The 24,052-nt window shown below is 37.8% G+C and overlaps 2 protein-coding genes across 9 annotated transcripts in view; one reads left to right on the top strand and one right to left on the bottom strand.

Annotated features, from left to right (window-relative positions):
• EFCAB13 (EF-hand calcium binding domain 13) overlaps nt 1-24,052 on the bottom strand; it is a 120,574-nt gene that overhangs the window by 52,354 nt on the left and 44,168 nt on the right. For all 8 annotated transcript variants that reach the window (XR_013407037.1, XM_077972303.1, XM_077972304.1 and 5 more), the window contains 3 exons: nt 16,673-17,167; nt 13,748-13,885; nt 12,400-12,471 (listed from right to left, as the gene is read on the bottom strand). Coding sequence is in view for 7 of the 8 variants with exons in the window: in XM_077972303.1 (XP_077828429.1) it covers nt 12,400-12,471; nt 13,748-13,885; nt 16,673-17,167 (705 nt within the window). In the remaining variant the exon portion in view is untranslated. The remainder of the gene's footprint in view (nt 1-12,399; nt 12,472-13,747; nt 13,886-16,672; nt 17,168-24,052) is intronic.
• Nucleotides 20,207-21,378, top strand: LOC717430 (protein DEK-like). The gene is given in 2 exon segments (XM_077973532.1): nt 20,207-21,173; nt 21,176-21,378. Coding segments are annotated over 2 exon segments (1,110 nt in total). The 3' UTR covers nt 21,319-21,378.

Raw genomic sequence — 24,052 nt, 5'->3', positions numbered from 1 at the left:
ATAACCTTTCTACTCCAACCAAACACCACAAGAAAAACTGTGGTTTCACTGCCATCTACACCAGCAAGGGCCAAGTGTAAATCCTGGATTTTCACCTTCACAAGGCACTCCAACACCCTGACAGGTGATGACGGGAGACCCAGTAGAGGGTGGGAACTTTTATCCCCACTGACCTGATAACAAAGTCCTCCCAACCAGCAGCATCAGTGGAGACCATGTGAGGAACCCAGATTTCTACCCCCATTCAATATTAACAACGTGTTATTCCACCTCCTCCCTAAGACAGTATCAGAGGAGGACCAGTAGAGACAGAACTTTCAATACCACCCAAGAATAAAAAGGTTAATCCCTGTGGTATAAGCAGAGACCATGTAGGGACCCAGAATTCTTATCCTTGCCCAGCAGTAATGATAAAGCTGAGTGGGAAAGCTGGATTTCTATCTCCACCTGGAAGTAAGGAGGTTGTGTCTGTTCTTTTTCTGCTAGAGCAGAGTCACAGAAACACAGCTAAAACAAAAGGTTCGAACAAGAGTCTCATAACATAATACAAAAGTATCCAGGCTATAATTAAAATCACTTATCATATCAAGGACCAAGGAGATCTCAAACTAAATGAAAAAAAAAGACAACTGATAGATGCTAACATCAAGATGACAGAGATGGGCAAATTATCTGACAAAGATTTTTTAAAGCAGCCATAAAAATGGTTCAATAAGCAATTATAAACACACTTGAAACAAATAAAAAAATTGGAGTACCTCAGCAAAGAAATATTAATACAAAGTTTCAGCAAGGAATTAGAAGACATAAAGAACCAAAAGGAGATTTTAGAACTAGAAAATACAATAGCTGAAAATAAAAGGCTTAGTAGATCTGGCATTGGAGAAAAGAAATTTATTATAAATAAATAAACAATAAATAACAAAATCTCAGAGTATAGACTCCAAAGCTTAATGTATGAAACAGGGGAGAATCAATAAACTGAAATATAGAGTAATAAAAATTACTCAATGAACAACACTGAGAAAATAGACTGCAAAAAATTAACAGAATTTCAGGATTGTATAGAAACATACACAAATATCTAACATTTGTATTATCAGAGTTCTAGAAAGAGAAGAGAAAAAAACAGAGCTAAGAATTACTCAAATAAATAATGAGTGAACATTTCCCAAAATTTAAGCAAGAGACATTAACCTACAAATTCAAGAAACTTATTGAACCTCAAACAAGATAAACCCAAAGAAATCCATGTCAAGGCACATCATAATTAAAGTTGTAAAAACTAAAGAGAAAGAAAAAAATATTGATAGCCAAAAAAAACAATACATTGCCTACAAGGGAAAGAATAAACCAATCTGCATGATAGGGTTTTTCATCAGAAATCACGGAAGCCAGAAGGAAGTGGTACAATATTTTCCAAATGCTGAAAGTAAAAGGACTGTCAACCCCAAATCTTATACTCAGAAAAAGTATTCTTTGGGAGTCTAGGTAAAACAAAGATATTCTCAGGTGAAAGAAAATTAAGAGAATTAGTTGCCAGTGAACCTATTAATGTCTAAAGGAAGTTCAGAAAGAAAAGGAAAAAATAACTTTGAAACTCAAGAGGGAACAAAGAAAATAGCAAGCCCAAATATGAAATATAATAGGCATTCTTTCTCTTACTGAGTTGTTCCTTGTTTGTTTGTTTGTCTGTTTTTTGAGACAGGGTCTCACTCTATCACCCAGGCTGCAATACGGTGGTGAAGTCATGGCTCACTGCAGCCTTAACTTCCCAGGCTCAGGTGATCCTCCCACCTCAGTCTCTTGAGTAACTAGGACTACAGGAGTGCGCCGCCGCGCCCAACTAATTTTTGCACTTTTGGTAGAGACAGGGTTTCACCATGTTGCCCAGACTGGTCTCGAACTCTTGGACTTGAGCAATTCACTCACTCCGGCCTCCCAAAGTGCTGGGATTACAGATGTGAGCCACTGCACCTAGTCCCTCTGTTTAGTTTCATAAATTATATTTAATGCTTGCAGCCAAAATGTTAACACTTTCTGATGTAGTTTTAATTGTATATAAAGGAAATACTTAAGACAATTATAAATGGGGGAGAGTAAAGGGCATAAAAGAAGATAAAATTTCTATACTTCACTTGAACTGGTAAAATGATGACACCAATAGTATAATAAGTCATTAATATGTAATGTAATACCTGAAGCAACCACTAAAGAAACTTATACAAAAAGATACACTCTAAAACACTATAGATAAAGCAAAATGACATTCAAAAAATAGGCAAAAGATTTGGATAAATATTTCAATAAACACATATGAATGGTGGCCAGGCACAGTGGCTCACACCTGTCATCTCAGCATTTTCAGAGGCCAACGCGGGGGACTGCTTGATATCAGGAGTTCAACACAGGGAGACCACATCTCTACAAAAGATTTTTTTTTTATTAGCCAGGCTGAGTGGCATGTGCCTGTGATCCCAGCTACTTGGGAAGCTGAGGTGGAAGGATTATTTGAGCCCAGGAGGTCTAGGCTGCAGCGTGCAGTGATTGAGCCACTGCACTCCAGCCTGGGCGATAGAGCAAGACCCAGTCTCATAAAAAAGATTATGAATGGCTAGTAAGCATGTGAAAATATGCTTGACAAAATTACTCATTAAGGAAATGCAAAACTAAAACCACAGTGAAATACCATTTCACACCCATTATAAAGTTATAATAATAAAATAATATCAAGTGTTGACAAGATGTGAAGAAACTAGAATCCTCATACATTGCTGGTGAAAAATGAAAATGTTATAGACACTTTGGAAAACAATTTTGACAGTTTAAGAGTTAAACATAAATTCACCATATAGACTAGCAATTCTTCTCTTAGGAATCTCCCCAAGAGAAATAAAAGTGTATGTCCAGAGGGAAACATGTATACAAATGTTAATTTCAGTATTATTTGTAACAGCCCCAAATTGGAAACAATCAAATGTCCATGAGCCAATGGGCCACCAACAAAGTAAAGAATATCCATACAATATAATATAGATTTATTTAGCCATAAAAGAGGATGAACTACCGATACATACTACATAAATTAACCTTAGAAACCAGAAGTGTGATGTCACCAAAATGGCAGAGCAGAAGCAATCTGGCTTCATTCTCCCCTACTGAAAACCAAAAACAAATATCCAGTGCCAAGATTAACACCAGTAATATCCCAGAACTCATATCTGAAGCTGAAATGACTCCTGGGGGCATAGAGAAGTGAAAATCTCCAAGCAGATGGTAAGAGAAAAAGACTTCTATATCCACAACACCTCTCCACCAACCTGCCAGGTGCCATGAGGAAAAGTCCCCCTGAAATCTTCATTTCTACAGTGGAAAAAGTGAGACCATGGCAGTCAGCCAGCTTCCCCACCATCTTGGGTTCCTTTACAGGAAAACCATTCCTGAATCAACCCAAAGGAAGTATTATGAGTGCCTATAGGCAATAAAACCCCTGAGGGCAGCTAGCAACTAAAAGGGAGGTGGGACCAGCAACCCCAGGCCACAAAATTCTGCTCTTTATCTCAGCCAAAGGAGATACCAAATCAGAGTGGCTGTTCAGCAGTACCACACTGTAGGAAGGCACATGCCATGGCTCCACTCATCATGAACCTATAGACAGCCTTCCCACACAGCTAGAGTATTCCATTTGAGAGATGTAGGACTCTGACCATTTGTGAAGCCAAGGCAAATCTGGGTTCAAAATACAATCAAGTGCCAAAAAGATGCAGTGATCTAGGGTTAACGGGACTCAACAGGCAAAGTACAAAAATCCTCTAAGCATATATAGGCTGGGAAGACCAAAACAAGCTAGACAGCAAAGACTGGAATAAATAACTAATGGTTCAATGTGAAGATATAGACATACATCCACAAGGAAGAACAGCAAACTAGGAACCATGACCTCCTCAGAAGGACAGAGAAAAGAGCTAGTGACTGACCTTAATAAGACAGCAATATGTGAGCTCTCAGATCAAGAATCCAAAATAGTGGTTTCAAGGAAATCTCATTAAAGACTGTAGAAAGAGACAAAGGAGGTCACCATATAATAATAAAGGGGCTGATCCAGTAAGAAGATATAACAATTATACATATATATGTACACAACAACAGAGGACCCAAATATATAAAGCAAACATTAATAGACCTAAAGGGAGAGACAGACTGCAATGCAATCCTACTAGAGGACTTCAACACACCATTCGCAATAACGGACAGATGATCCAGAAAGAAAATCAACGAAGAAACATCAAAGTTAAACTACACTCTAGACCAAATGAACCTGACATTTGCAGAACATTTCATCCAACTGCTGCAAATACACATTATTCTCATCAGCACATCGAACATTCTCCAGGATAGGTCATATATCAGGCCACAAAAGAAGTCTCAACAAATTTTTAAAAGTCAAAATCATATGAAGTATTTTTCTGATCCCAATATAATAAAACTAAAAATCAATAACTAAGGAATTTTAGAAACTATGCAAACACTGAGACTGCTGGCAAGATGGCGGAATAGGAACAGCTCCAGTCTGCAGCTCCCAGCAAGACCAACACAGAAGGCGGGTGATTCCTGCATTTCCAACTGAGGTACCCTGCTCATCTCATTGGGACTGGTTAGGCAGTGGGTGCAGCCCATGGAGGGTGAGCAGAAGCATCGCCTCACTCAGGAAGTGCAAGAAGCAGGCGGCGGCGGCGGGGGATAGTGGGGGGAGCTCCGTCCTCCAGCCAAGGGAAGCCTTGAGAGACTGCTATTTGGCCCAGATACTATGCTTTCCCCATGGTTTTTGCAATCCACAGACCAGGAGATTCCTTCACGTGCCTACACCACCAGGGCCCTGGGTTTCAAGCATAAAACTAGGCGGCTGTTTGGGCTGACACCAAGCTAGCTGCAGGAGTTTATTTTTGTACCCCAGAGGCACCTGGAATCCCAGCGAGACAGAACCGTTTACTCCCCTGGAAAGGGGGCCGAAGCCAGGGAACCAAGTGGTCTGGCTCAGCAGGACCCACTCCTATGGAGCCCAGCAAGCTAGGCTGGGTTGAAATTCTCGCTGCCAGCACAGCAGTCTGAAGTCCAACTGGAACGATCAAGCTTGGTGTGGGGAGGGGCGTCCACCGTTACTGAGGCTTGAGTACCTTGGTTTTCCCCTGACAGTGCTAAAAAGGCCTGGAAGTTCGGACTGGGTGGAACTCAACACAGTGTGGCAAAGCGGCTGCAGCCAGACTACCTCTCTAGATTCCTCTTCACTGGGAAGGGCATCTCTGAAAGAAACGCACCAGCCCCAGTCAAGGGGTTATAGATAAAACTCCCATCTTACTGAGACAGAGCACCTGGGGGAAGGGGCGGCTGTGGGCACAACTTCAGCAGACTTAAACGTTCCTGCCTGCTGGCTCTGAAGACAGCAGTGGATCCTAACAGAGAGGGCTCTCCCAGCACAGCACTCGAGCTCTGCTAAGGGACAGACTGCCTCCTCAATTGGGTCCCTGACTCCCATACCTCCTGACGGTGAGAGACCTCCCAACAGGGGTTGTCAGACACCACATGCAGGAGAGCTCTGGCTGGCATCAGCCCAGTGCCCCTCTGGGACAAATCTTCCAGAAGAAGGAGCAGCAGCAATCTTTGCTGTTCTGCAGCCTACACTGGTAATACCCAGGCAAATACGGTATGGAATGGACCTCCAGCAAACTGCAGCAGACCTGCAGAAGAGGGGCATGACTGTTAGAAGAAAAAGTAACAAACAGAAAGCAGTAACATCATCAACAAAAGGAACCCCCATACAGAAACCCCATCCAAAGATCAAAGGTAGATAAATCCATAAAGATGAGGAAAAACCAGCACAAAAACGCTGAAAATTCCAAAAACCAGAATGCCTCTTCTCCTCCAAATGATTGCAACTCCTCTCCAGCAAGGGCACAAAACTAGACAGAGAATGATTTTGACGATTTGACAGAAGTAGTCTTCAAAAGGTGGGTAACAACAAACTCCTCTGAGCTAAAGGAACATGTTCTAACCCAATGCAAAGAAGCTAAGAGCCCTGACAAAAGGTTACAGGAACTGCTAATAGAACAACCAATTTAGAGAAGAACATAAATGACCTGATGGAGCTGAAAAACACAGCACAAGAACTTCATGAAGCATACACAAGTATCAATAGCTGAATCAATCAAGCAGAAGAACGGATATCAGAGATTGAAGATCAACTTACTGAAATAAGGTGTGAAGACAAGCTTAGAGAAAAAAGATTGAAAAGGAATGAATGAAGCCTTCAAAAAATATGGGACCATGTGAAAAGACCAAACCTACAATTGATTAGGGACCCTGAAAGTGACAGAGAGAATGGAACCAAGTTGGAAAACACACTTCAGGATATTATCTGGGAGAACTTCCCCGATCTGGCAAGACAGGGCAATGTTCAACTTCAGGAAATACAGAGAATACCACTAAGATACTCCTCAAGAAGAGCAACCCTAAGGCACAAAATCGTCAGATTCTCCAGGGTTGAAACGAAGGAAAAAAGTTGGCTGGGAACAGTGTCTCACGCCTGTAATCCCAGCACTCTGGGAGGCCGAGGCAGGCAGATCATGAGGTCAGGAGATCAAGACCATCCTGGCTAACACAGTGAAACCCCATCTATACTAAAAAAAATACAAAAACCTGGCGGGGCGTGGTGGCAGGCACCTGTAGTTCCAGCTACGTGGGAGGCTGAGGCAGGAGAATTGTGTGAACCCAGGAGGCAGAGTTTGCAGTGAGTAGAGATGTGCCACTGCACTCCAGCCTGGGTGACAGAGCGAGACTCCGTCTCAATAAAAAAATAAAATAAAATAAAAGTTAAGGGCAGCCAGAGAGAAAGGTCAGGTTACCTACAAAGGGAAGTCCTTCAGACTAACAGCGGATATCTCTGCAGAAAACCTACAAGCCAGAAGACAGTGGGAGCCAATACTCAACATTCTTAAAGAAAAGAATTTTCTAACTGGAATTTCATATCCGGCCAAACTAAGTTTTATAAGTGAAGGAGAAATAAAATCCTTACATATAAGCAAATGCTGAGGGATTTTGTCAACACCAGGCCTGCCTTGCAAGAGCTCCTGAAGGAAGCACTAAATATAGAAAGCAAAAACTGGTACCAGCCACTGCAAAAAAAAACCACTCGTATATAAAGACCAATCACACTATGAAGAAACTGCATCAACTAATGTCCGAAATGACCAGCTAGCATCATAATGACAGGATGAAATTCACATATAACAATATTAACCTTAACTGTAAACAGGCTAAATTCCTCAATTAAAAGACACAGACTGGCAAATTAAGTCAAGAACCATCAGTGTACTGTATTCAGGAGACCCATCTCACATGCAAAGACACACATAGGCACAAAATAAAGGGATGGGGAAATATTTACCATGCAAATGGAAAGCAAAAAAAAAAAAAAAAACAAAACCGGGGTTGCAATCCTAGTCTGTCATAAAACAGCCTTTAAACCAACAAAGATCAAAAATGACAAAGAAGGGATTAATGCAACAAGAAGAGCTAACAATCCTAAACATACATGCACCCAATACAGGAGCACCCAGATTCATAAAACAAGTTCTTTGAGACATACAAAGATACTTAGACTCCCACAGTGAAAGTGACAGACTTTAACACCCCACTGTCAATATTAGACAGCTCAAGGAGACAAAAAATTAATAAGGATATTCAGGACTTGAACTCAGCTCTAGATCAAGCAGACCTAATAGACACCTACAGAACTCTCCACCCCAAATCAACAGAATATACATTCTTCTCAGCACTACATCGCACTTATTCTAAAATTAACCACATAATTGGAAGTAAAATACTCCTCAGCAAATGTAAAAGAATGGAAATCATAACAATCTCTCAGACCACAGTGCAATCAAATTAGAACTCAGGATTAAGAAACTCACTCAAAACCAAACAACTACATGGAAACTGAACAACCTGCTCCTGAATGACTAATGGGTAAATAACGAAATGAAAGCAGAAATAAATAAGTTACTTGAAACAAATGTGAACAAAGATACAATGTACCAGAATCTCTGGGACCCAGCTAAAGCAGTGTTTATAGGGAAATTCATAGCACTAAATGTCCACAGGAGAAGGCAGGAAAGATCTAACATCGACACCCTAACATCACAATTAAAAGAACTAGAGAAGCAAGGGCAAGCAAATTCAAATGCTATCAGAAGACAAGAAATAACTAAGATCAGAGAAAAACAGAAAGAGATAGAGACATGAAGAATACTTCAAAAAATCAATGAATCCAGAAGCTGTTTTTTTGAAATGATTAACAAAATAGATAGACTGCTAGCAAGACTAATAAAGAAGAAAACAGAAAAGAATCAAATAGACACAATAAAAAATGATAAAGGGGATATCAGCACTGGCCCCACAGAAATACAAACTACCATCAGAGAATACTATAAACACCTCTACACAAATAAACTAGAAACTCTAGAAGAAATGGATAAATTCCTGGACACATATACCCTTCCAAGACTAAACCAGGAAAAAGTTGAATCCCTGAACAGACCAATAACAAGTTCTGAAAATGAGGCAGTAATTAATAACCCACCAACCAATAAAAGCCCAGGACCAGATTGATTCAGAGTTAAATTCTACCAGAGGTACAAGGAGGGGTTGATAGCATTCCTTCTGAAACTATTCCAAACAATAGAAAAAGAAGGAATCCACTCTAACTCATTTTATGAGGCCAGCATCACCCTGATACCAAAACCAGGCAGAGACACAACAAAAAAAGAAAATTTCAGGCCAACATCTCTTATGAACATTGATGTGAAAATCCTCAATAAAATACCGGCAAACAGAATCCAGCCACACAAAAAGCTTATCCACCACGATTAAGTCGACTTCATCCCTGGGATGCAAGGCTGGTTCAACATATGCAAATCAATAAATGTAACCCATCACATAAACAGAACCAATGACAAAAACCACATGATTACCTCAATAGATGCAGAAAAGGCCTTCAATAAAATTAAACACCCCTTCATGCTAAAAACTCTCAATAAACTTCTCAATAAACTAGGTATTGATGGAACATATCTCAAAATAATAAGAGCTATTTATGACAAACCCACAGCCAATATCATACCGAATGGGCAAAAGCTGGAAGCATTCCCTTTGACAACCGGCACAAGACAAGGATGCCCTCTCTCACCACTCCTATTCAACATAGTATTGGAAGTTCTGGCCACAGCAATCAGGCAAGAGAAAGAAAGAAAGGGTATTCACATAGGAAGAGAGGAAGTTCAATTGTCTCTGTTTGCAGATGACATGATTGTATATTTAGAAAACCCCATCGTCTCAGCACAAAATCTCAAGCTGATAAACAACTTCAGCAAGGTCTCAGGATACAAAATCAATGTGCAAATATCACAAGCATTCCTATGCATCGAAAACAGCAAGTGGACAACCAAATCATGAGTGAACTCCCATTCACAACTGCTACAAAGAGAATAAAATACCTAGGAATACAACTTACAAGGGAGGTGAAGGACCTCTTCAAGGAGAACTACAAACCACTGCTCAAGAAAATAAGAGAGGACACAAACAAATGAAAAAAAAAATTCCATGCTCATGGATAGGAATGATCAATATCGTGAAAATGGCCATCCTGCCCAAAGTAATTTATAGATTCTATGCTATCCCCATCAAGCTACCATTGACTTTCTTCACAAAATTAAAAATATACTTTAAATTTCATATGGAACCAAAATAGAGCCTGTATAGCCAAGACAATCCTAAGCAAAAAGAAGAAAGCTATAGGCATCGTGCTACCTGACTTCAAACTATACTAAAAGGCTACAGTAATCAAAACAGCAAACAGCATGGTACTGGTACCAGAACAGATATATAGACCAGTGGAACAGAACAGAGGCCTCAAATAGCACCACACATTTACAACCATCTGATCTCCGGCAAACCTAACAGAAACAAGCAATGGGAAATGATTCCCTATTTAATAAATGGTGTTTGGAAAACTGACTAGCCATATGCAGAAAACTGAAATTGGAATCCTTCCTTACACCTAATAGAAAATATAACTCAAGATGTATTAAAGACTTAAATGTAAGATCTAAAACCATAAAAACCCTAGAAGAAAACCTAGGCAATACCATTCAGGATATAGGCATGGGCAAAGCCTTTATGACTAAAACACCAAAAGCAACGGCAAGAAAAGCCAAAATTGACAAATGGGATCTAATTAAACTAAAGAACTTCTGCACAGCAAAAGAAACTATCATCAGAGTGAACAGGAAACCTACAGAATGGGAGAAAAATATTGCAACCTATCCATCTGACAAAGGGCTAATATCCAGAATCTACAAAGCACTTAAACAAATTTACAAGAAAAAAACAAACCTATCAAAAAGTGGGTAAAGGATATGAACAGACGCTTCTCAAAAGAAGAGATTTCACTTTGGGAGGCTGAGGTGGGCGGATCACAAGGTCAGGAGATCAAGACTATCCTGGCTAACACGGTGAAACCCTGTCTCTACTAAAAATACAAAAAATTAGCCGGGCATGGTGGCATGCACCTGTACTCAGGAGGTCCCAGCTACTCAGGAGGCTGAGGCAGGAGAATCACTTGAACCCAGGAGGCAAAGGCTGCAGTGAGCCAAGACCACGCCACTGCACTCCAGCCTGGGTGACAGAGTGAGACTTTGTCTCAAAAAAAAAAAAAAAAAAAAAAAAGAAGGAGAAATTTATGCAGCCAACAAACATGAAAAAGAAAGCTCATCACTGGTCATTAAAGAAACACAAATCAAAACCACAATGAGATACCATCTCACACCAGTTAGAATGGTGATCATTAAAAAGTCAGGAAACAACAGATGCTGGAGAGGATGTGGAGAAATAGGAACGCTTTTACACTGTTGGTGGGAATGTAAATTAATTCAACCATTGTGGAAGATAGTATGGCAATTCCTCAAGGATCTAGAACCAGAAATACCATTTGACCCAGTAATCCCATTACTGGGTATATACCCAAAGGATTATAAATCATTCTACTATAAAGACACATGCATACGTATGTTTATTGCAGTGTTGTTCACAATAGCAAAGACTTGGAACCAACCCAAATGCCCATCAATGACAGACTGGATAAAGAAAATGTGGCACATATACACCATGGAATACTATACAGCCATAACAAAGAATGAGTTCCTGTCCTTTGCAGGGACATGGATGAAGCTGGAAACCATCATCCTCAGCAAATGAATGTGGGAACAGAAAACCAAACACCACATGTTCTCACTCATAAGTGGGAGTTGAACAATGAGAACACGTGGACACAGGGAGAGGAACTTCGTACACTGGGGCCTGTTGGAGGGTGGAGGGCTAGTGGAGGGATAGCATTAGGAGAAATACCTAATGTAGATGACAGGTTGAAGGGTGCAGCAAACCACCATAGCATGTGTATACCTATGTAACAAACCTGCACATTCTGCACATGTATCCCAGAACTTAAAGTATAATAATAATAGTCTATTTGCTTACAAACTGAACATAAAGGAACACTTTTTAAAAGAAATCGATTTACTAATATTGTCTTCAATAAATCCAGACACTTCGCCACTTACATTCATCAGAAATGACAAATGATAATGTAGCTTTTAACATAAGTCTCTTCATGTAAGTACAAAAGGAAATCTCTTGCTTTGGACTAATCTTTCCTTATCTGGGGAATTTTTTGGAAAGAAACAAAAAGCTTATGTTTCTTTTTCAGCATATGCATAAACAGAACAAAATAAAAACAGCAAGCTTTAATATCTTTCTCATTTTAATCTTGCTAAAAAATATTTAATCATTTGTATAAAAATATTGCAAGCAAAAAAAGAGTATTGTGGTACAACTCAATCAATTTAATAAAAATCAGTGGATGAGTGAATTTCATGTACATAAATTATACCTTGATAAAGTTGTTTTTAAAAGTTCTAAATCAAAGGTGAACCAAACGAGTATTTCATTCAAAGAAGTCCATTGGGGGAAAAAAAAAAAAAAAACATATCACCCATCAATTCCTAATCAATGTTACTAATTACCTATTTGATCTCCACATGATCATTATTACCATATATTTATGGATCACTGTTCAGTTTGCAAAATTCACATGACAACTCTGTGAGGTGAACACCTGAGCTATTATTACTCTGATATAGCAAGTTTTTAAAAACTGGCAACTGACTTGCCTAAGAGTCACAGGACTATTAAGTATCCATCCAAAAGCAAGCCCAGTTCTGTTGAACCTAATTCTTCTCAATCAGCACTGTTCTTCCCTCTAAATCATTTTAAAACAAATTTCCTACCTACCATTGCATTCAGGAAAACTTTGCTCGTTGGCGAGAGTACTTATAAAGTCATCTAACTCCACCATTCCATTCTCTGTTTTTAAAAAAAGAGTTTAGATTATACATTCTGGTGTATTTTTGCATACAGGTAAATTTACATTTTAACACAACTATTTTTAAAATTTACTTGATCCTTCATTTCATCATCCTATTTCTCCTTCATGTCATGTCTCTTATAATTCTTTCTAGATTAGGTCAGTTCATTTGGACAATTATTGGGAGCATATTAGTGCCAAGAACCATGCTAGGCACCAAGAATACAAAAATAAGAAAGACACAGTCCCTGATTTTTCAATATCTATTACATGCAAAGGACTGAGTTAGATACTAATTTCTTAACAGATCTAGGAAAAAAGAAACATATCCATACAGACAGACCACGAGAGAGTTAAGGAGTCTATTTCATACCATCTTGAAAACCCACTCAATATGCTATCCATTAAGACACCTTAACAATACTAACCAGCCCTAACAAAACCAAGTATCCCCATCTCTAGCTCCCTAGTATCCATGTGGTCCAAAGTTTTACCTATGTTTAGATATAAACCCTCACAGTGATCATGTCAAGCAGCAAAAAGGACTCAATAGTTTTAGTGCCACCCACTCTTTATATAATTTTTAAGTGAATCTTCTTTCTGATTTACCTTAGCTAAGAAATTGTGCCCTGATTCTGAGGATTCACTTTTAATGTTATTCTCAAATCAGTCTTTCCCCAAAATGTCACCTCCTTCCTCTCCTCAGTTGAACTTCGGTTGTGGAAAAGTCTTAGTCACTGATAAAAATAACTTCTCTAGTATAAAAACCCTTCCTAGAAACTTAAACTCTGCTTTTAACTTAGGCTGGCAACTGGGATATGCCACTCAACATCTAAATGTTAACTGCTAAGCATACCTGGCTCTAAATTCCCCCATATTTTGTAATCTCCAATTATTAATCTTTGGATCCTTGGGTTATTTGCGTAGAGATTTCCATACCCCTTAGATATTTCGATCTTACTGTCTGAACCTCGCTACAACTGGATCAGTCTCCCCAGTACCACCCTACTATTAATAGGCACAGCTAGGGGATAGTGATGAAGAGCTTTACTGAAATGATCCAGAAATATGAAAGGCCTACATGCTCCAAACCAATCCATTTGGTCAGAACTTACAGGATTTTTTTTTTTTTTACTATTTTCCATTTTTATATCTGAATTTTCTTTAGAATGACCCATTCCTAATTTCTAATTGAGAGGAATTCCTCCAATATTTAATACTATCCCATAAAAATACCTAACTTTCTCAGAAACTTCAGTGTTATCAGTCTCTCACCATTTCTACTAGTGTCTGTCACAATCTTCTGGAATTCTTTATCTAATAAAGTAATTCCTACTGAAGGCAAAATAGACTGAAGTCCTTCTGCTGAAATGTAATTTTCTTGAAGTTTACTGATAGCTTCACAGAAGTTTTCTAAATATACAAAATGTAGAGAATTAGGCAACAGAATTCATGTGTCAAAAGCAATTAATACCCAAAATCTGTAGAAATTAAAGAAGTTTTATCTATTTTATATTACCTTATAGATTTTATAGGACTGCTTTTCTTTCCATATATCTGTTGTATAACATTATATTTAATCTTTCTCTTATAGCTCAAACACAGAACTGTCTTAACATTCTATAAACCTATATAATCTACTTGTTTGGGGGAACAGCCTGTTCCAGTGGCCCAGCCAATGCTGCTGGCTTCTGATTAAAATAAAATTAATGGGGCCAGGTATGGTGGCTCCTGCCTGTAATCACAGCACCTCGGGAGGCCAAGGCAGGTGGGTCACTCGAGGTCAAGAGTTCGAGACCCGCCTGGCCAACATGGTGAAATCTTGTCTCTACTAAAAATACAACAATTAGCTGGGCGTGATGGCGCATGTGTGTACCCCCAGCTACTCAAGAGGCTGAGGCAGGAGGATCACTTGAACCCAGGAGGCAGAGGTTGCAGTGCACTGAGATCGCACTCCAGCCTGAGTGTGTGTGTGTGTGTTTATATGTGTGTGTGTAAAATTAATGAGTCCAAGAAATAAAAACACCAAAATGTTTTGTTTAAATTGAAGAATTCCAAGCAAAACTGTAGAGTTCTTCACCCTCCCATTAATTTACTCTACCATGTTTTCAGTTCATAACCTTCAAAAAATAAAGTCTTAGAAGCAAATACACGTAGACGTCATGTGCTTCTTACTATGATGCACTGAGATGGTTACAATATCACTTCTGAGGTAATCTGACCAAAAATGCATAATCTGAATTTATTCATGAAGGAATAAAAGAAAAATCCAAAATGAAAGGTATTATACAAGACAACTAGTCAATATTCTTCAAAAGTATCAAGGTCATGAAAGATTGAAGAAGCATCCCAGATTGAAGGAGACTAAGGAAAAGTGACAACTAAATGTAGTGGGTAATTCTGGATTAGATTCTGGAATTGAAAAAGAACATTTATGGAAAAACGACAAAATTTGAATAAGGTCTGTAGATCAGTAAGCAGTATTGCATCAGTGTTAATTTCCTGGTTTAGATCATGTCCTGATGGAAATGTTTGTACTACTTTTGTGACTCTTAAGAAAGTAAAATTATTTAAAAGTGAAAAGTTAGGATTTTTAATGTAAATCATACAGGCAGTCATATTCCATAAAATTCCAATTACCATCAATTTGTTTTGGGAAGTTATGCCAGATAAACTATCACATACTTCTCTATATTCAGAACATTAAATATGGCAGTGGTAGGTGACATCATTTTATTTTAGTGACACGAGAAAGGTAGATACCACTTTCTTCTGACAGCCTCTTCTACCCATGTCTGTCTGCTGTTTCATTATTCCTTTAACCCAAGGTTTTAATTCTTATTGAAATAAAAATAACTCTCAGAAATACAAATGTGGCACAAAGTAGCAGCAGTGCCTTGGTAAAGGAATCAGAAACAGGATGATCATCACTGTGCCTCCTTAATAGATCACATTCCTTTTTTCCATTGAGTTATTTGAATTTGCACTAAGGTATGAATCACAAATTTTTCACTAAACAATCATTTTATCTATTACATTAAATACTAAATGTGATATGAAAGTCAGTGAGTTTTTAAAAGAGAATAAATAAATATGACTTAAGCAACTTCAGCAGAGGACTACAAGAAATCTTTAATTGGGTTCCATACACACTGCTTCTGTGATGAAATACAGAGAGAGAAAATATATTGATTGGGAAACCATTGCTTATCTTTGAGAAAAATCATAAAGACTTGGAGACCTAGATATATAGTATTATTTTTTTCCTGATATTCTCCTTCCATAAGAGATAATACCTGAAGTACTATATTATATATTTAAATTACAGCACTCTAAGCAAAAATTTCACATAGATTTCCTACTTGTTTAAATATTTAATAAATTACAAAATAAACATTTCCAAAAGAAGCCAGGCCTTCTACTTTCTAGGGAATATTAATGACTCCAATTAATCACTGAATAAGTTTCTCAGGAAAAGTTAAACTCCTCCCTAAAGAGGACATCTGAAACGGAATTATCATCAAAATCACAATATTATATCCATTGGTCTACGTGTCAGAAGTGGCAGGCCAGACTTGGCGGCTCATGCCTGTAATCGCAGATCCTTGGGAGGCCAAGACGGGAGCACTACTTGGGGCCAGGAGTTCAAGACCAGCCTTGGGAGCATAGTGGGACCCCAACTCTATGAAAAAAAAAAAAGCTAGCTGGGTGTGGTGGCATGCGCCTATGCTCCCAGCTACACGGGAGGCTGAGGAGGTGGGAGGATCACTTGAACACAAAAGGTCGAGGCTGCAGTGAGCTAGGATCATGCCACTATACTCCAGCCTGGGTGACAGAGTGAGATTCTGACTCAAAAAATAAATAATAGACAAACATATAATTCAGTGGCATTAATCACATTTACAAAGGTGTACCACCATCACTACTGTACATTTCCAGAATTTTTGCGTAGGCATGGTGGTTCACGCCTGTGAATCCCAGCACTTTGGGAGGCCAATGCAGGAGGATTGCTTGAGGCCAGGGGTTTGAGACCAACCTGGGCAACCCTGTGTCTATAAATAATTTTTAAATTAAAAAAAAAAAGAAGTGGTGGTTACCCAGGGTGTTAACAATTGAAATGCTTACAACTATCTAATAATTGACTCATTCTGTTCATTTCTGTGATGACTGAAGAACTCGAGAAGCTAGATTAATATTTACCCAGAGTATTAATTGCAGTTTTTTCCGTAGACGAAACCTGCTTTAGGAGGCTGGAACGCTTTCTTACAGTTGGCTTCTGAAGTTTTGGGATACTAGAAATATCACTTTTATCCAGCGACTTACTGAGGCTTGTACTACTCTTCAAGCTTTGTGGTTTAGACTTTGAGTCATGAATTTCACCCTTCTCTGAATGTTTTTTAAAGTTTATGCCATTCTTTGAATATGGTTCTTGGACTCCTACATTACTGCTGCTGACCCCATCCAGAAATTTTCTTATTTGCCAAGTATTTTTTGATCTTTTAGATTCAAGGTCATCGTTCTCCATAATTTTGCTATAATATTGGTTGCTTTTGTTATTTAACTTTTTGGATATTGAAGGTTCAGGGAGTTTGGAAGATAAACTGTTTTTCTTCTTATATTTTAGATAGCATCCTGCTATACTTGATAACTTTCTGTCTGAAGTAATTTCATCCAAAGGTGATTCTTCCGTAATTGCTAAATAAGAGAAATATACAATTATTTCATTTACCTGTATAATCTGCAACACATTTCAAAACTAACAACTAAGTCCTCATGAAAACTATTCAAGAAATTATTAGTTGCTTAAACACATAAAACAAACCAAAAAAATTAAAGAACTGACAGTCAAAAGATTGGACCATTAACTAGGTCAAATATAATGTGCTGCTTTAATATATTTACATATTCCCATCCAACGCTATTTAAAGTTACACTGAAACTAAAATGATAGCCTAATGAAGCATATGGTTCTCATTCCCCACTCTTTCCCAATTGACAAAGGTTATAGACTAATAAGCTAATACAGACAGATATTCCTTACTTATAAAAGTACAGAACTATGAGGAAAGGGGAGATTTGATTTATAAAATTAGAACTTAAGTAATTACTCTCCTAAATATTCTTGGTATTTGTGGAGGAAAAAATAACTTCATATATAACACAACAGCTTTAGAAAAATATTAACACAATGCCCCAAACTGGGACTTCATTTACAAAATTTATCTGATGTTTCAGAATCTTATCTTACATTTGAATAACACATTTTAAAGCATTTCAAATGTTATAATATTTGATCCTCAAAACAACTCTATGAGACGGTCAAGCAGCAGCAGTATAATCTCAACTATGAATAAATTTTGCCTAGAGGAAATAAAAAAGTTTCTTATTTCAGACTCTATGAGAATGAACAATTGAAAATAAATAAATGAAAATATTCGAATATTAAAGTCTGAAAATACTTAAAGATGGTGCTATATATGTATCTCTAAGTACACTATCTAACAGATAAATAGGTTAGTGAGCAGGTAAAAATATAATCTTTGACACTTCTGATTTAGGCTTTTGGACCACACCAAACAGCCTGCCCAGAATCTCTGATTCTGACTGATTAAGGGCTTTCCCAGTCCTTCAAATGCAGAGACATCAACATAAGGCAACAAGAAACATGAAAAATCCAGGAGACATAATACTACCAAAAGAGCACAATAATCTCCTGATAGCTGACCCCAAAGAAATGAAGATATAGAAACTTCCTGACAGAATTCAAACTAATTGTCTAGAGAAAGTTCAGGGAATAAAATTAATGACATACAGAGAAAAAAATTCAATGAAATCAGGAAAACAATAAATGACCAAAAATAGAATTTTACAGAGACATTGAAATTACACAAAAGAAAATAAACAAACAAAAATCAAGAGTTGAAAAGTGTAATGAAAGAAATGGAAAATACAATAGAGAACATCAGCAACATAACTGATCAAGTACAAGAAAGAATCTGTGAACCTGAAGACAAATTATTTGAAAATACATAGTCTGAGGAGAATAAAAGAAAAATAATGAAAAATAATGGGGAAAGCTTACAGGATTTATGGGACAGCATCCAAAGAGAAAATGGTCAAGGTATAAGAGTTTATGGAGGAGAAGAGAAAGACAAAAGAGTAGAAAACTTACATAAACAAGAACAGAAAACAATCCAAATTTGGGCAAATATGTAAATATCCAGGTACAGGAAGGCCAAATGCCTCCAATCAGATGAATTCAAACAAGACTACACCAAGACATATTATATTCAAACTGTCAAATATCAAGAACAAAAGGGAGATTCTGAAAATAGCAAGAGAAAAGTAAATAAGATATACATTCCAATAAGGAGAGCAAATTTCTCAGCAGACACCTTATGGGTTCATAGAGAATGGAAAATATATTCAGAGTACTGAAGGAAATAAACTGCCAACCAATAATACTGTACCTAGAAAAACTGTCCTTCAGAAATGATAAAGACTTTCCCAGACAAAAGCTGAAAGAATTCATCCTCTAGATTTGTCTTACATGAAATGTCAAAAAGAGTTCTTCAAGCCAAAAGAAAAAGATGCTGTTTAGTAACACAAAAACATATAAATGTGTAAAACTCACTGGTAAAGGTAAGTACACCAAGTCAGAATACACTAATACTGTAATGGTGGTGTGCACTTCACTTACATAGTATGAAGGTTAAAAATAATAAAAGCTGGCTGTGTGCTGTGGCTCACGCCTGTAATCCCAGCACTTTGGAAGGCCGAGACGGGCGGATCAGGAGGTCAACAGATCGAGACCATCCTGGCTAACACGGTGAAACCCCGTCTCTACTAAAAATCAAAAAAATTAGCTCGGCATGGTGGTGGGCGCCTGTAGTCCCAGCTACTCCACAGGCTGAGGCAGGAGAACAGCGTGAACCTGGGAGGCTGAGCGTGCAGTGAGCAGAGATCACGCCACTGCACTCCAGCCTGGGCGACAGAGCGAGACTCCGTCTCAAAAAACAATAATAATAATAATAATAATAATAATAATATCTACAATGATTTGTTAAGGGAGACAATATATAAAAATCTGTAAATTGTGATATCAAAAATTATAAATGCAGAAGGAGAGACGAGGTAAAAGCATAGTTTGTTTATACAAGCAAAGCTAACTTGCTATCAGCTTAAAATTGCCTGTCATAACTACGAGATATTTTGTAAGCTTCAGAGTAGCCACAAATCAAAAACCTACAGTAAATAAAAGATAAAAAGGAAAAAAATCAATAGAGAAAAATCAATCATAAAAGAAGAGAAAAATAAGGAAACAAAGGATCTATTAAACAAACAGAAAACAATTAACAAAATGGCAGTAGTAAAATCCTTCCATATCAATAATTACCTTGAATGTAAATGAATTAAAATCTCCAAAAAAAAGACATAAAGTGCCATGTGGAACTGTGAGTCAATTAAATGTCTTTCCTTTATAAATTACCCAGTCTCAGGTATGTATTTATTAGCAGCATAAGAAAAGACTAATACAGCAACCAAAACAGTATATATAAAAATAGACATAGAAGCCGGGCACACCTTGTTGATTCTGGGTAGCCAGCGCGCAGCGCGAGCGTCAAGCGAGACAGCGCCCGGCACGCCTTCTCCTCGGCATTGGCCACCGCCACCTCCCAGAACCTCCTCGTGCCCTCGCGTGCCAGGCCCGTGGCGGGATCCGCAGTTCACAGCATGTCCACCTCGGCCCCTGCTGCGGAGGGCGAGGGAACCCCCGCCCAGTCCGCATGCGAGAAAGAACCCAAAATGTCTGGTACCAGAGAGGAGAGCGAGGAAGAAGAGGACGAGGACAACGATGAGGAGGAGGAGGAAAAAGAAAAGAGTCTCATCGTGGAAGGCAAGAGGGAAAAGAAGAAAGTAGCGAGGTTGACAATGCAAGTTTCTACCTTACAGAGAGAGCCATTTACAATTGCACAAGGAAAGGGGCAGAAACTTTGTGAAACTGAGAGGATAAATTTTTTTCTAAGTAAGAAGAAAACCGATGAACTTAGAAATCTACACAAACTGCTTTATAACAGGCCAGGCACTAAGAATGTGGGTCAGTTCAGTGGCTTTCCGTTTGAAAAAGGAAGTGTCCAATACAAAAAGAAGTAACAAATGTTGAAAAAATTTAGAAATGCCCTGTTAAAGAGCATCTGTGAGGTTCTTGATTTGGAGAGATCAGGTGTAAACAGTGAACTAGTGAAAAGGATCTTGAATTTCTTAATGCATCCAAAGCCTTCTGGCAAACCATTGCCAAAATCTAAAAAAACTTCTAGCAAAGGCAGTAAAAAGGAACGGAACAGTTCTGGAATGGCAAGAAAGGCTAAGCGAACCAAACATCCTGAAATTCTGTCAGATGTATCTAGTAGTGATGAAGATGAAAAGAAAAACAAGGAAGAGTCTTCAGATGATGAAGATAAAGAAAGTGAAGAGGAGCCACCAAAAAAAAAGACAGCCAAAAGAGGAAAACCTAAACAGAAAGCTACTTCTAAAAGTAAAAAATATGTGAAAAGTGTCAATGTTAAGAAAGCAGATGGCAGCACCACCAAGAAGAATCAAAACAGTTCCAAAAAAGAAAGTGAGTCTGAGGACAGTTCAGATGATGAACCTTTAATTAAAAAGTTGAAGAAACCCCCTACAGATGAAGAATTAAAGGAAACAATAAATTACTGGCCAGTGCTAACTTGGAAGAAGTCACAATGAAACAGATTTGCAAAAAGGTCTATGAAAATTATCCTACTTATGATTTAACTGAAAGAAAAGATTTCATAAAAACAGCTAATGTAAAAGAGCTAATTTCTTGAGATAGAGGACAGAGAAGATGACTCGTTCCCATAGATTCGAAGATCTGATTTATACCATTATACCAGCAAAGAGAATGTATTTCCTTTTCTAAATCCTTTTTAAGCAACGATAGAACTTACTGCTGACCTCATTATCTTGAGTGTTATGTGAATTTGAGTTTGCTATTTTAAATTGCATTTCTATGCCATTTTTAGTTAAAATCTTGCATGGCATTAATTAATCTTGCTTTTATAGTTGTATTTTGTACATTTTGGGTTTCTTTATATAAGGTCATAGATTCTTGAACTGTCGTGGTTTTTAGTGCACTTAATATTAGCTTGCTTAAGGCATACTTTTAATCAAGTAGAACAAAAACTATTATGACTGGGATTTATACACACAGAGATTGCAGTATTTAGTATATGAAATATTTTGAATACACATCTCTGTCAGTGTGAAAATTCAGTGGCAGTGTGTCCATCATATTAAAAATATACAAGCTACAGTTGTCCAGATGACTGAATTGGAACTTTTCTCCTGCATGTGTATATATGTCAGATTGTTAGCATGACAAAAGTGATAGGTGTTATTTTTGTATTTTTAAAAAACAATTTGTTGCATATAAAGTTTTTTATTTCTTTTGTGCAGACCACTTTTTAAACTCACATAGGTAGGTATCTTTACAGTTGTAGACTATGGAATGTCAGTGTTCAGCCAGACAGTATGATGGAGCAGGGAAAGTCAATTCAGTGATGAAACACTGAAGGAACAGTTATCCTGCTTTGCTCGAAAGTGTCATCAATTTGTAATTTTAGTATTAACTCTGTAAAAGTGTCTGTAGGTACGTTTTATATTAAGGACAGACCAAAAATCAACATATCAAAGATTCAAAAACTTTGGGAAAGGGTGGGATTAAGTACAAGCACACTTGGCTTATAGTAAATGAAGCAATTTTTATTAACTGCTTTTACCCATATAAAATGCTGATATTTACCGGAAACCTAGCCACCTTCATGATTACGATTAAAGTACCAGATTATAATGCCAGAATATAATGTGCAAGTAATCGTGGATATCTCTGACAGAGTGTGTCTCAAAAATAATATACTTTTACATTAAAGAAATTTAATGTTTCTCTGGAGTTGGGGCTCTGGCTTTTAAAGTTTGGCTAATCAGTGTTGATTCTAGATGATCAACATAATGGACCACTCCTGAATGAGACTAATTTTGTCTTTCAATTTACTGTCTTAAATCAGTTTATTAAATCTGAATTTTAAAACATGCTGCTTATGACAGAATGACACATTTGATGTACCAATTAAGTGTTGAAAAATATCTTTGCATCATAGAACAGAAATATATATGTTGAATGTTAACAGGCATTTTCACAGGTTTGACTTGTTTGATAGTTACTTAGACACTAGGGAAAGGTAAATAGAAGTGAACAAAATAAGCAACTAAATGAGACCTAATAATTGGCCTTTGATTTTAAATATTTAATTTGTTCTTATAAATCTTGTCAATAAAATTAATCTAAATCAAAAAAAAAAAAAAAAAAAAGCCGGGCACAGTGGTTCACACCTATAATCCCAGCACTTTGGGAGGCCGAGGCAGGTGGATCACCTGAGGTCAGAAGTTCAAGACCAGCCTGACCAATATGTTGAAACCCCGTCCCTACTAAAAATACAAAAATTAGCCAGGCATGGCCATGCATGCCTGTAATCTCAGCTACTCAAGAGACTGAAGCAGGAGAATCGCTTGAACTCAGGAGGCAGAGGTTGCAGTGAGCTGAGATCGCACCACTGCTCTGCAGCCTAGGTGACACAGCATGACTCCATCTCAAAAAAAATGGACACAGAGACCAATGGAACAGAATAAAGGACCCAGAAATAAAGTCACATATTTACACCCAACTGATCAACTGTTGGTTTATGCCCAACAGAGCAACAAAGCCAACAAAGCAGTCAAGAATGTACACTGAGGAAAGGATACCCTCTTCAATAAATGGTGCTGGGAAAAGTGGATAACCATATGCAGAAGAATGAAACTAAACCCCTCTCATCATATACAAAAAACAACTCAAGCTGGATTAAAAACTTAAACATAAGTCCTGAAACTAAAAAACTGTTTGATGATAACATAGGGAGAAGTCTACAGGACATTGGTCTAGGCAAAGATTTTATGACTAAGATCTCAAAAGCACCAGCAACAAAAACAAAAATAGACGAATGAGACTATATTAAACCAAAAAGCTTCACACAGCAAAAGAAATAACAGAATGAAGAGACAACCTCTTGAATGGGAGAAAATATTTGCAAACTATTCATCTGAGAAGGGATTAATATCCAGAATTTATAAGGAATTCAAAAAACTCAACAGTGGGGGGAAAAAAAAAAAAAACCTTTAAAAACTGGGCAAAGAGCCAGATGTGGTGGCTCACGCCTATAATCTCAGCACTTTGGGAGGCTGAGGCAGGTGGATCACCTGAGGTCAGGAGTTCAAAACCAGCCTGACCAACATGGTGAAACCCTCTCTCTACTAAAAATACAAAACTAGCTGGGCATGGTGGCATATGCCTGTAACCCCAGTTACTTCGGAGGCTGAGGCAGGAGAATCACTTGAGCCCAGGAGGCAAAGGTTGCAATGAGCCAAGATCACACCACTGCACTCCAGCCTGGGCAACAAGTGCAAAACTCCATCTCAAAATAATTAATTAATTAATTAATTAATTAATAACTGGGCAAAGAACATGCA

Source organism: Macaca mulatta, chromosome 16 (assembly GCF_049350105.2).
Source record: "Macaca mulatta isolate MMU2019108-1 chromosome 16, T2T-MMU8v2.0, whole genome shotgun sequence".
NCBI classification, from domain to species: domain Eukaryota; kingdom Metazoa; phylum Chordata; class Mammalia; order Primates; family Cercopithecidae; genus Macaca; species Macaca mulatta.
The sequence above is the reverse complement of the archived record's forward strand: the minus strand, read 5'-3'. Positions and strand labels throughout refer to the sequence as shown.